Source organism: Artibeus jamaicensis, unplaced genomic scaffold (genome assembly GCF_021234435.1).
Source record: "Artibeus jamaicensis isolate MK-2021 breed Jamaican fruit bat unplaced genomic scaffold, CSHL_Jam_final contig_1015, whole genome shotgun sequence".
NCBI classification, from domain to species: Eukaryota; Metazoa; Chordata; class Mammalia; order Chiroptera; family Phyllostomidae; genus Artibeus; species Artibeus jamaicensis.
This window is the reverse complement of record NW_026521194.1, coordinates 6,329,376-6,342,768: the sequence shown is the minus strand read 5'-3', so window position 1 is coordinate 6,342,768 and position 13,393 is coordinate 6,329,376. Positions and strand designations below refer to the sequence as shown.

At 41.7% G+C, this 13,393-nt stretch overlaps 1 protein-coding gene across 1 annotated transcript in view; it reads right to left on the bottom strand.

The window, feature by feature from the left end:
• The window catches only part of EPHA4 (EPH receptor A4), a 135,809-nt gene that overhangs the window by 68,969 nt on the left and 53,447 nt on the right, over positions 1–13,393 (bottom strand). Inside the window, exon 4 of the mRNA XM_037143607.2 lies at positions 6,429–6,584. Coding sequence (XP_036999502.1) covers positions 6,429–6,584 — 156 coding nt within the window. The remainder of the gene's footprint in view (positions 1–6,428; positions 6,585–13,393) is intronic.

Below are 13,393 nucleotides of genomic sequence, written 5' to 3'. Positions count from 1 at the left end.
ATAAAACCTGAAATGGTTAGACATCGACTGATGGATCTTCTGAAACACTTTCACTAACAGAACTTTGGGGACCGTTGGCCTTTTCCCCAGTCTTCTACTAATGTAGTCCTTCACCGGCGCTAACTGCACTCTCATTAATCAATGTCAGAGTGGGTTCTTCCCCCTTTCATTATTAGTTACTTGTGCAGCTTTAAAGCAAAAAGAAATATGTTTTGGATGAGAAAAAAACTGAGTTTCCTTGAGACGGAAGACTACCTTTTCGCCTATGGCTTTAAACATCAAAGCCTCCTGCTAGACATCCCTTCCAAAAAGACTCAGCCAGACTGTTCAGCAAGGAAGTCGTAGGGGTAGAGGATTGAACTGAACATCATACCTTCAAGGGCTTGTTTGAAAGTGGTTGTGAGATTTCCAAAATTAACGTGTTAAAAACATCTCTCTGGCTGTTGTGGCTCAGTGGATTGAGTGCTGGCCTGCAAAAGGCAAAGGGTGGCCAGTTCGATTCCCAGTCAGGGCACATGACTGGGTTGGGACCACGTGTCCAGTTGAGGGCGCATGAGAGGCAACATCACATTGTTGTTTCTCTCCCTCTCTTTCTTCCTCTCTTCCCCCCTCTAAAAATAAATAAATAAAATGCTTTAAAAAATCCCTTTCTTCTCCTGACCTTGGAAACAAGTAAGGACGATGTTATTTTAATTTGCGTTCAAATTTTAACAACACAGTCATACAGCACCACTGGGATCCACATTGGTTTCCACCGAAGATTGCTCATCATTTCATTATGGTTCATTATGTTGATAACTGTCAGAAAGCATTTGAAACGAAGGCCTTGAGTAATAGAACTGAAATGGTAATTTTAAAACAATACACTTTCTGAAGGAAACACAGTGGCACACTAAATTCAATTAGAAAAGGCAAATGCAGAGCCAAAGTAAGTGAGGTTTGCTGTTTGGAGCGAGACTATTTCAATTTCTTAATAACCTAAACCTGCAAAAAGCTTTTTCAAATCAGGACCTTTCGACATAGATCTTGGTAAATTTGCCCTCATTAGCTCTAAGCAACTCCAGTATAAATTGTCTTAAAAGCTGCAATTTTGGAATATTTTAGGCCACGTCTAAGTATCAGTCACTCACTCTTTGTTTGGCACAGCTGACTGAATTATTCAACGCCGTTTACTTGGAGGCAGATTTGTGAAGGTCCTTCAAGTTGGCAATCTAAAATAATAATCTCTTATTTACAGAGTGTTCCCAATCACGAGGCTCAAATACGTTTCATCAAACACGTTAAATAAAGAGAAGCCAAAGGCACAAAGACAGATTTCCAATTGAAAAATACGTAAAACCACTCTGGTAATGGTGCTCAGAAGTAAAGTTGCCAAAATAACAAATTAGCTACTTCTTTCTAAATATCCAAAACCAATTTACTTCTTCTATAAGGCATTTTTTCCTACTGCGTTTTGAAACACAAGAAAGGGTTGAAAAGTCACCTTAAATGCAATATTGGGTCAGTCTCCCAGTGCAGGGAAAGAGGACCTTTCCCACTGTAATGACTGAACAAGTGACTAGATGACAAAGGCACTCAGAGTCCTTCTGCGCAGGCATGCAGTTGACTTCACAGCCTTCACATTCCTGATGACAGGACAAAGGGGAAAGGGAAGGTGCGTGAGATCGGAACTCAGTCACCTTAACTCCTCGGGGCTGGTTATCTGCAGAGTTAGGAGAGATTACCTTCATTAATTAAAACCATATTGAAATTTCTCCTAAAACATGATTTATGTAATCAAAATCCCTTCATCAACTTAAATGGCACTCTTATGTATATCGAGATCTGGTTGTCTGCCTTGCTGTCAATGTCACCAAAGATCCCGTCACCTTTCCTGACTGGTCCACGAGACTATTTTTATACCTACTCACTGGCAGTCACTGGGTGGGTGGGTACTCAGGAAGGAGAAAATGCAAACAAAGCTCTTCAGTGAGGGCACTGGGTTTGTACCTCCAAACCAGATGGATTTTCTTCACTTGGAAGACAAATGAAGTATTCAATTTCCATTAAAGAAGCTTGAAAACATTCAGAAGCCTGGAAATACCTTCCTAGAGTTGCCACTGAGTGGAAGAGGATCCCAGTAATTTACAAGCATGGACGAGAGGGTCTTCGGACTCCTGCCACCCATCCCAGAGGATCTAACTCTTTGCTATGGAAAAGTGGTCCACAGACCAACAGCATCAGCAGCACCTGGGAACTTGTCAGAAAGGCAGAATGTCAGGTCTGACTTCTACCGATCTCGAGGTGCTTTCCACGCACAGTTATAGTTTAAGAGGCATTGCTCCAACTCTGTATTCCAACAAGTATGGATTATGTTCTTGAAGACATTCAGATGGTGCCTCCATTGAAACATCATCTACCTCACAGGTAGACACTGATGTTAACCTAACTAGGGGTTCGGTCAAAGTTCTTCCCAAAGTTAAGATTTATTTTCCATTAAATTCTCTCAATTTCTCTAGCAATATAGATAGTGTGAAGAACTTCTTAGGTGTTTCCTTCTAAACTAGCCAATGCTGCTTGTATTCACCTGGTCTAGTTGTTCTCTAAGAGAACAAAAACCTGATTTTACAAGCCAGTGGAGCAGAGTCCCTCTTTGGCTAGAAGAATGAGTCTCAGCCAGTGTGTTTTATTTCTTCATTAGTGTGCCGTCACAGTGAGTGATCACTAAATGCAGGGCTGCATGAGAATGCTGGGGTTAAAGGCAGCATAATGAACAAAGAAGGTGCCTGATTACCATGGCTGTCAGCACGAGGGAATTGGATTTGTCACCTGGCTTAACCAACTGGTAAGAACTGATTAGAGGCTGGAATCAGTTTGAAAGGATCCCTGATGTTTACGTTCCTTCCCATCCCCACATCTTGTCAAGAGAATCTGATAAAGCCAAGAGAATCTGATAAAGCTGGAGACAGGGGGAGGGGTGCTTTATCCAGTGGTTGAATAAGAAACTGTTTGAGAAACCCCCACTGTCTTCTGAATTGAAATGTCTGTGGCAGCACTTGCTGTCCCACAGAACTTTCTGAGCTGATAGAAACATCCTATCAGTCCTATCCAGTATGGTGGCCACTGGCCACATATGGCTATGGAGCTCTTGAAGTGTGGGTAACATCAATTAAAAACTGAATTTTAAAGTGAATGCTAATAACTTTAAATTTCAGTAGCCATGTGTACCTAGGGACAGTGCAGGTCCACTGTATTCATCAGGAAGAGAATAGATTTTAATTCTGCTGCTTAAATTACTAGTATACACACCTGTTAGCAAAATATGGTCACCTCCCAGTTTATCTGTATCTCAGAGGAGGTCTTAAGAGTCTGATGCAGTTAATGCTCCTTAAATTTACATTTAAAAAATCTTAAAATTTAACTTAGTAGAGAAGTGGTTTCAACCTCATCTGTATCTGGAAGGATGGGGGCGACTTTTGAGAATGTTGATGCCTGGGTCCTGCCTCCAGCGTTCTGGAGTGCAGGGCAGCCTCTGGGTAATTTAATTGTTCAGGCAGTGAGAAAATCACCCAGAGGCAGAGACGGGCATTGGCGATCAGCTGTGGAGGAGGTTCAGGGAGAGCATGACCAGCTAGGATGAAAGAAGAGGACAAACATTTTTTTTAGATCCTTATCAGATGCCAGGTAATTTCAAATATTTTCTTGTTTAATTTTTAAAAACCATCTCACAAGTAGAGAGTAAGAATCCCATTTTACAGAGGAGTGAGCTGGGGCTTGGAGAGGTTGAACAAACTCAGGAGTTGGTGGTGGTAAGATGAACAGTGTGTTTCATCTTAACGTGGCTCAGGCAGATGCACTGAGCATTACAATCATGTGAAGAGTTTGCATGAGTGAAGGGTAGGGGAGGGCACAAGGGAATGGACCAGCAGAAGAGGATCACATGCTGCTTTGGCATTTTTATGGACCTTTTATCAATGGCACCAAAACCCACCAGTCTTCCTCTCTCACTTTACTGAAAACAATCTCTGAAAAAATGTAAGAGTTACTTCAGTTTTGAAACTTTTTGGTTCACTCCTATGCTAAAAAACTACATTTGCTTTCTTTCACCTGCATCTTCAGGATAAAGCTAAGGGTTTATTCCTACAGAAACATAAAACTCCAAGGGCTCAGCTACCACACTTACACTTTAGGCAAACATTCCAGTAACTCAGGCATATGGCAATATTTGGGGTCTCCCCGAACTTCCACATAGCAAGCTACAGTAATGAAGCAATTGGTCCACGGTCCCCTAGAATGCTAGACAATGGATCACTCTCGTGCGACTAACAACACCTGGGAGAAAGAGCCAGGCTGTCTTGCCATCAAAGATGAATTTTGTGAAGTTCCTAATAATCAAGCTCCAACCTAGACAAAGCACATCTGTGTGGGAGGCGCTCGATGCAAATAAGGGCAATTATCACACCATCAGCCCACAATATGTCCCTCCGAGTTAGCTCTAGTGCCCTCAAATTCCACAACTGGAAGACTCCTGGTACAGGGTATGAGTCAATATTAAACCAAACATGCACAAAGAAACATAAGGTAAGAATACTTAGATTGAAACAAACAGAAGTCTAAGACTTGAGCATGTCAAATGTACATGCTCATCCAGGGAAAGTCCTTAGTCTATGGTAGGACCAGAAGAAGAAGACGGAAAAATATCTTTGTGCCCAATGCATTCCCTCCCTGTGGACATTCGAGCTTGACCTCAGGTAGCTGGTAAGGGAACCCCCCAGTAAGAGAGAGAGACAGGAGTCTTCTCGTTGTCCAGTCCTACCGCCGAGCTGGGGTAGAGTTTTAGGCATGTTCTTTAACGTCCCTGAGCTGGCAGTTACTTTCTCCAAAAAATGAAGAGATTTATTATGAATAAGCTAGCTTATAGATTTATTATGAATCCTGTGATAATGTTTACTGAAAGTGCCTAGTCCCTGGCTGGTGTGGCTCAGTGGACTGAGTGCTGGCCTGTGAAGCGAAGGGTTTATGGTTTGATTCCCAGTCCTGCACGCCAGGCCTGCAGTAGGGGGCATGTCAAAAGCAACCACACATTGACGTTTCCCTCTCTTTTTCTCTCCCCTCCCCTCTCTCTGAAAATAAATAAATAAAATCTTTAAAAAATATTTTTAAAAAAGAAAAAGAAAGTGCCTAGCACCTTACTTAGGCATTACTTAGGTTGTTGTTGTTATTGCTGTTATTTTCTCTGGTTATGAAAGAAACTCCTGAGTATGGCAGTTTCGGAACAGATCTGGGGTGGGCCTGAAATCACTTTCTTTACCTTTAAAAGGAAGAGCCTGACTGGGCTGGACAATGGCTGGACAGCTGACCCTACCACCTCCCATCCAGAAAGTACTTTTATTTGAGTGAGCTGACTACAGCTGTCAAAAATAAAAATTTATAGTAGTAAAAAAATAAAATAATTCATAGACAGGGAAGGCTAAATTATATGAAATGACATCATTTTATGTATTTTACTTAACTAATAAACAACATGAGGGTGTTGAGTAGCAGCAACCGCGAGGAAGGCAGTATTTATGATCGACTCCATTCCACAGATGAGGGCCCCGAGACTTAAGAGACTAACCAGTCAGTCACTCAGCTACTAAATGGCAGACTTGGAAACAAAGTCAACACCTGTGGGAAGCCTGTGGGCCTGGCCACTGGGCTCTGTCCTTCCACACCCAGACTCGCCTAGGGAAAACACACGGGTGGAACACCTGGGCACACCTTTCTCTGTTCTGGTCAAGGTCACTGCCATTGCAGACTTTGTGAAGTCCAGAGTGTACATGAAAGGAATGCCAATACCTGGGAACACTGTCCATATAAAGTGTGAGACAAGAGTTCTCTACTCCCCAGCACACTGAGGTGCCAATCCCATCCATTCATTAACCCAGCATTTTAACAAGCATTAAACAAGCACTTGTTAGGACCCAAGCCTTAACTGTTATGAATACAAAACTATGAGGAAAGAAGGAAGGAGAGGAATGACAACACACACTATGACATCAGTGTCACACAGAACTGAAATCTTTCATCCACACATGATCCCGTCCTCAGAACACTGCCCTGTGCCTGGTCCCTCAGTGCTGCAAAGTTTCCCTGAGTCCTCAATGAAACAGTAAAGCCATTTATAAATTCCAGTCTCAGCTCCAATTACACTGTCAGACAACCCCTGAGCGCTCAGTCTCTGTTCCACAAAGTAGTCTGTTGGCAGCTGTGCATTTTGAAGGCAACCGAACAGTGAGAAAGATCTTTTCTTTTCATAATCATTTTCTCTGCTATGATTGAGAAAGGCTGCTTGTTTGATGTCAGATGCCCCCTGCACAGTTATCTGGAGAAAAGGCCTGGCAGTGCCTCACTAGGTGGTAATGAGAGCTGTTGGCGTTGTAGAAAGGAGTGACGAGCACACAACTTACGGGTGCAGGGCATTGAGGCGGCATCGTTGTCAGCTCTGAAAAAGCCTCGGTCACAGGTGCACGATGTGGCTCCTTCCCAGACAGAGTAGCTGTGGGGTGGACACTTGGCACAGGTGGCATCCGTGGAGAGGGCTTTGTAATATCCGATTTTGCAGGCTAAAGGAAGGAAGAAGGAACAAACCAATATAAACCACCGCTGACAGAGAAAAGCATGACATCACCTCCTCGGTTCAGAAGAAGGGAGACATTTTTGCTGATCAAAAATGGCTTGAGACACAGGTAAAGCAGCCAGAGACATTAGTGGATGACAGTCACTCCTTAAGGGGCACTAATGTTTCTAGTCAGAGGGCAAAGGAGCCCTGTAGAAAATAATTTCTTAAAACCGATGGTGCCCCTTAAGGAGGCCCATCAGTTTTGTTGACACCCATTTTGTGTATCAACAAAACCAGGGGCAAAGTTTCCCAAGTGTTTCCTGTGTGCCAGGACCCTCCTAACACGCATGCTCTCTAGTCCATATGGCACCCCTTTTCTATAGGCACTGTTACTAGCCTCACCTTGGAAGTGAGGAATACCAGCTTTGAGCAGTAAACTGCCAGTACCTACCCTGCATCTGGTAAATGTCAGGGGCCAGCTTTGACCCCAACTGTGCTGCCCCCAAAGCCTTTTACTCTTTGCCACATGCTGTAGAATCTGAGAGCATGCTCTTGAACCAACCAGTTGGAAGTGTATCCAAGCGCTAACAAAAAAAAATTGGCTGCTGATTATTTTCTAATTACAGCTACATACAGGACCCAATGGAAAGACCAACAAAAATAACCAAACAGAAAAAGAGTTTTTAAGACATGAACTACAATTTTGGGGGAAAGGTCTAGAAACTATCAATAGTAGGTTCTGGAATGTAATATGCTGAAAACTTTTTTTAAGATCAGCAGATAGTTCGAGTTTATTTTCTAATTAATAAGACCCTCCTGTTTCCCCCCTCCAGGTTTTCAACACCCCCCTCCCACCGTCTGCACACACCCCCCCCAAGTGGCTGGTACAGAGAACACGGGCCATGCATTTCCTTGTGCACCTGACACGCTTTCCATGACTTCATCTTTACAAACATCATCACACTGACATCGAAGACCGCTTTCACTAATGTGGAAAAACCCACTAATTCTGGGAAACCTCACAATAAAAAATAATTAAGAGAGGTTTGCTCCCCTTTTTTCTGCCCCTGCCCTTCACGATCACCTCCCAAATCTGTCTCAATCTGAAATAAAAATTGACCAACACCATCAATATTAAATCCCCCGTGACAAGGCCATTAAACATAAAGTCATTTCATAAGACCAAAGGTAAAAAATAAAGTGACAGTTAACCACAATCTTTCCAGTATGAGTCACTCTCAATTCTTTCCATTTGTCACCTCCTGAGATGTCTCTATACTATCAAAAGTATCAGCTGGGAAAAGAGCCCATCAGACACTTTTCCATCAGCCTGACCCACCAAAAGAGATCAACCACGCCAGCAAGCCGGCAGACTTGATTCAAGTGCACAGAGACAAAGAGATCCACAGAATGGCTCGATTCCCTGGGTAGATGTGGCCACATTCCCTTGTCTCATTTCTCATCCATCAACCATTTGTATGGCTTCCAGTTGAAGTCTGTTCCTCCCCCTTGCACATCCTGTTGGTTTCCTTAATCACGCTCTTGTAATCTCAGACGGAAAGGGAGGTTAGCAGAAGCCCCAGAAAAGCACACAGTTCCTTCTACACTATTAACTAAAGTTGTTTATGGAATTTCCTTTAACGAGCCCGAAGTTTATGACGTGTGGCACACCGACAATAAAAGCACTCAGAGATCAATCTCTCCCTGATTTGCTTTCATCTCTCATTGGACCAGAGCATCCTAGAAAAACAAATTGCTCCGATGACTGAGATTTATGTGTCCCAAGTTTATACGCTTCACATAATTAGATGGGGTTCAACACGCAAGGTACTTTTTGGTCATGCTTATGGTAGCCTTAGGGCTTGGATTAAAATCAGAAACCCCCGCTTTGGCAGGAAGAAGCACTGAGGATCAGGCTTGTGCATCCCACATCACACGCCACAAGTCCGTGAACTTGGTGTAAGCCCACGGGGTCCTCTCTATCACTCACTCAGTCACAGCCCACAAAAGCAACCTGTCACTCAGTGCTACGATGGCCAAAAAAGCATACATGGCTTTTATTTTTTCACATCTAGATGTGGAAGGGAAACTCTCCCTGTTCCTGACTGATCTCTGCACACCTCCATTTCAAGCATCAAAACTCACAATGGCAGCAAAAGAGTGACAACACAGTTCATTCAAAAGCTCGTGAGAAAAAAAAGGGGAAGGTGGGGGGCATTGCTAATTCTTCAACTTCCATTCCAGTAGGTCTGTCTCCACTTAAAGAATTAAATTCAGAGTTCACAAAAATCAAATTGGAAGATGCCTTGAATTTTTTTAAAGCTAAAATTAGTTGTATGTGTGTATATATATATATATATATATATATATATATACACATATATACACACACACATATATATATATATACACACATATATATCTGTACACTTAAGAAAAAATGAATTTGGAACTTTATAAATATATATATATTTTTTACATATCCTTGAAGCTCCTATTAGTCTGTCATCGAGAACATGTACACATTAATCCATTTAGAGAATACGGTTTTATACCTATTTATGAAACTGAAGGCTGCTGCTCTTTAAACACACCAAGTATTTGTATTCTCTTTCCCTCTTGCTTTTATAAGCACAAGCTGGAAGTACAAACTTGTCATTGTGCTATTCTGGGCAAATCTTGCTACCCTTAACACATTTTTTTGTCTTCAACTACATTAAGACCATGTTATTAATATTTCAGGATTCTTAGAAAGGATCTCTGAAAATATAGCAGTAGTTTTTCATGCACACAGCCATTTTGCTGCCTACAGTTCAAAATGACCTACTAAATGGATGGTTCGGTACATTTCTTTGCTCTGCCTGCGTGGTTCACAGCCTTCCAGCATTTGGTGTGTGAATGTGTAAGTATGTCCCGTATTTATTCACCCCTGCTTTGCATCTTAAAATTTTTACTGCATCTTTCATTTTAAAGACAATCCCAGGGAAAGGTGTCTTTGGAATAGCAAGCTTCGACATGTGTTATGATTTTCCATCCTTCCCCTGTGGTTGAGAACAGTCACACTGTATTTCTGAATGATAATGACTTGGTAAGCTGGCTTGTAGAGTGCCAAACTACACACCCAAGACATACCTTCCTTCTGCCCTCTTGCTGCTGAGGGCTCTCTAGATGAGGGACATTATAAAGGAGTGTCTCACTTGGCCTTTCAAATATGCCATTGTGGGAAGATTTGTTCACATGTTCAAGGCAAACTCTGAATTCATTTCCTCTAGCTTTGCCTCAGTTCTTTTGGCTGATTTTAAATAATAGAAAAAATCAATGAGGATAAGGAGGGGAAAAAAACCCTCTTTTCCTTCATCGGCTCACCCTATGTATCCCTAAGGCAGTTGTACAGGGTGTGGCAAAAGGGTTACAATCGTGAGTATGTGCCACAGAGTTTACTACTGTATTATCATTTATTAACTATTATTTTCCATACAACTGTAAACATAATTTTGTCCACCCTTGTACTGTAGGGTAGTCTTCTGTAGAAGTTTCTTGGTGGGATACTTAAACATAATTACTTTTGGTTAAGAACAAAAACATTGGTAAGGTCATGTACTATCTTCAGAATTTCTTGTTGCATAGATGACTTACATGAGGGATAAGGCCCTGTTTAAGGAACTAATTAAATCTACTCTGAAAACAGCCTACACAGATGTTACAGTGGTTCTTCTTTTCTTGAAAAATACAGAAAGATGGATAGTAACCTGTCTTTATAGTTTATTCTTAGACCAATTTAGTTTGTATTTTGGACACAATAGTGAGTTAAGTAAAATATCATGAAATTTAATTTCACCTTTTTCATCTCATATTTTTTAATGTGGCTACTAAAAAACTTAACATTATCAACATGGGGTGCATTCTATTTCTATTGGGCAATGCTACCCTAGAGTCTGGACTTCTAAGTCTCCTGTGGGCACCTGTGTGCCGAGGCGCTCTGGGTAAATGCTGGAGCTAACAGTGGGGGGGGGGGGTGTGCTTCCCAACCTGAGGGCCTCTGTTCAAAACTTACCCTGAGCCCACCTCAGAGACTCTGACTCCCGTCTAGTCAAGACTGCTCTCACCCAGCTAGCTAGCTAATTTGAGAAAAACAAAACCTAATTTGAGCTAAAGTACTAAGAAACAGGTATTAAATGGTTAAAAATTACCTTCCTAGGTAACAAATTTGCATTTTAATACGGATTCCCCAGAAGGTCAAAGCTGAAATTCCAACAGTGGCTCCCCCAGGGAAATTTGAGCCTTCTGTGCAAACTTGTCCTCAGGACTTTTGGCTCCGGGAGGACAGGATGGGCACTAGGGGAGCTCTGTCTGTGGTGTACTGGTTGTTTAGTATTTTCAGTATGCTTAGGAATCTATTTGAGAAATATCAAAGTCATTGGCCATTATTCATCTTTGTGAAAGTGTCCAATCCTCAGCCACCTTCGAAGAAGCCTCGAACACGAATGCCTCCCCATGGGACAGGTGGGGAAACTGAGGCAGAGAGCTTAAGGATTTGCCCAAGGGAGGGCTGGTTTACTAGCCCGGGCAGTAGCTTGAATGACTATGCTGACAGACCTCTTCTCTTGCTTTGGGAATGTACAGGGTGGAAATGAACAATGGTTTCAAGGAAAGGAGGCTCTGCTTTGGGCCCATCTCGTTGTCCTTCATTCACATGGAGCAAAACAGAGCCAAGCCCTGGGAAAGCTGCACTGCCCCAGTCATTCACATTTCATAACGGGTTTTTATTGGTGTCCTAAGAGAAAATAAGAATCGGGTTCTTTTTTAAAGGCACTTAAAGATCACCTAATCCAAGGGGTGCAAACATTTCTGTAAAGAGCCAGATAGTGAATACTGGTAATTTAGGCTTTGCAGGCCAAGAGGAAGACCAAGGGTATTTAGAAGGTATTTGCATTACGAGATAGTCTAGCTCATTTCTACAAAAATGTACTGGTAAAATTCAAAATATAATAGCAATTAAGTGCTTTTTGAAATAATTCAGATTTACTAATGAGAAGAATGGAACTCCGATTTGAAAGATAACGTTTCGCTTAATTGGGGTTGGAAAAGTATTTCCTATTAGCAAATTGATTACAAATGTCATCTATAGAAAACGCCCTCAGCTCTCAGACCATACACAAAACAGGTGGCAAGCCTGGGGGGCCATACTTGCTGACATCCGATCCGGTCCAACATATTCATGTTCAAGGTGTATGACTTGCCCACCCTTTGTTCCAGAGCACGGGTTTCAAGTCTGGAATCCAAGGTTCCTTGATCTCTCTTACCCTACAGTGCCCCCCTGAGTTTTTAATGACAAAGTTTAACAACGAGCACTTTCTTACCATAGCTGCAAAAGAGTATACTTTCCATGAGCCACCTTACTGGAAAACTGATTTGAGTAACTACTATAAAAAGTAAATCCACCTTTCAGTTAATTTTCTTGACTAAATGGTCCATCCTCATCTTGGGGGGGGGGTATTCCTCTTCTGTTTGGGGAGTAGTTTCACTTAGGCACTTCAAATTCTGCAATTACACATTACGATGCATTTAACATTTATTCTTTTATAGTGTTTCTTTCCTGGGAATCCTGAACTTTAGTAGATTTTTATCTGTGAAATAAAAGAATGGCCCTCACTGATTTTTGGTTTCTGAGCCACCAAGACTACGAAACTAAAATAGTAGCTGCAATGCTTTGCATGTATGACTCATGTGGACAAATGTTGCCTTAACCTTTGCCAGCCGACGTGGGTTTACTCCCAACCCCAACTCCGAGATAGGGATAGACATAGAAGTGTTCAAGTAACTTTGAAAGACATAGCTGGTCTCTTAGGTCATTCTTAGTGTGGCCTACACTCTAGTTTGAGACATCGGTTGACCAAAAAATAAAGCCATTGGAATGATGATGACCTGACTCCAAATTCAGCTGGGATGTAAACTCTTATTTTCAGTAACAGCCATCCTCAGAATGTAGTGTGTACCAGAATGACTTGGAGGCCTCACCAGACAACCATAAGCTTGGATCGGATCCCAGCAATCGGTCCTTTAGTGAGTCCCCCAAGGACCACGGACAAGCTAGGTATCAAGCAAACATTTATTTTTATTTTTAAAATACATGAACACATTTTTTAATTAAATAAATTATTCAGTTGCATTTTTAAGGTTTCTTCTTTCCACCAGGAATGGAGGGTACAGACCGTCTCCTTGAGCAAGCCGCGGTTGGATCTTATCCTCCACACTCTATCTCTTCCCACTATTTCCACTCTTACCTTGGCACTGGCTTTCACAAAAACAGGCAAAGAAGAAAAATGACAGAGAGAAATCTATGCCGAAAATTGACTTGCTCTTTCTAGAACAGAATGCAGTATAATCCCATAAACAGGTGGGTGATTCTAAAATGTCAGATGCTGACCATTTTCACATAAGATGCAGTAAATCTTCCAGAAGCAAGTTCACATAAAGCCTGCTGCATTTAAATTAACTCCATAAAAATTATTGAACACAAACAAAAAGAATGCAATGGAGAAATAACTTATTATTTTTCCTGCTTGCCTTGAAAATAGACAATCTAATTATCTAAGGAGCTATTTCTCTTTGGTGAATCTAGAGCAAGTCAACTTAAACAGAATTTCCAAAGCAAACAAAGTTCAATAAAACATAGAAGAGAAGCCAAGTAAGTAGTAGACTCAGCATATTAATAAGGCTTAATTCCAATGTCAGACACTGTGCTTAAAAGCAGCTCTCTTCCCTATAGGCATAGAGGTACCAATGGGAATGAATTTTGTTAGCTCTAATCTT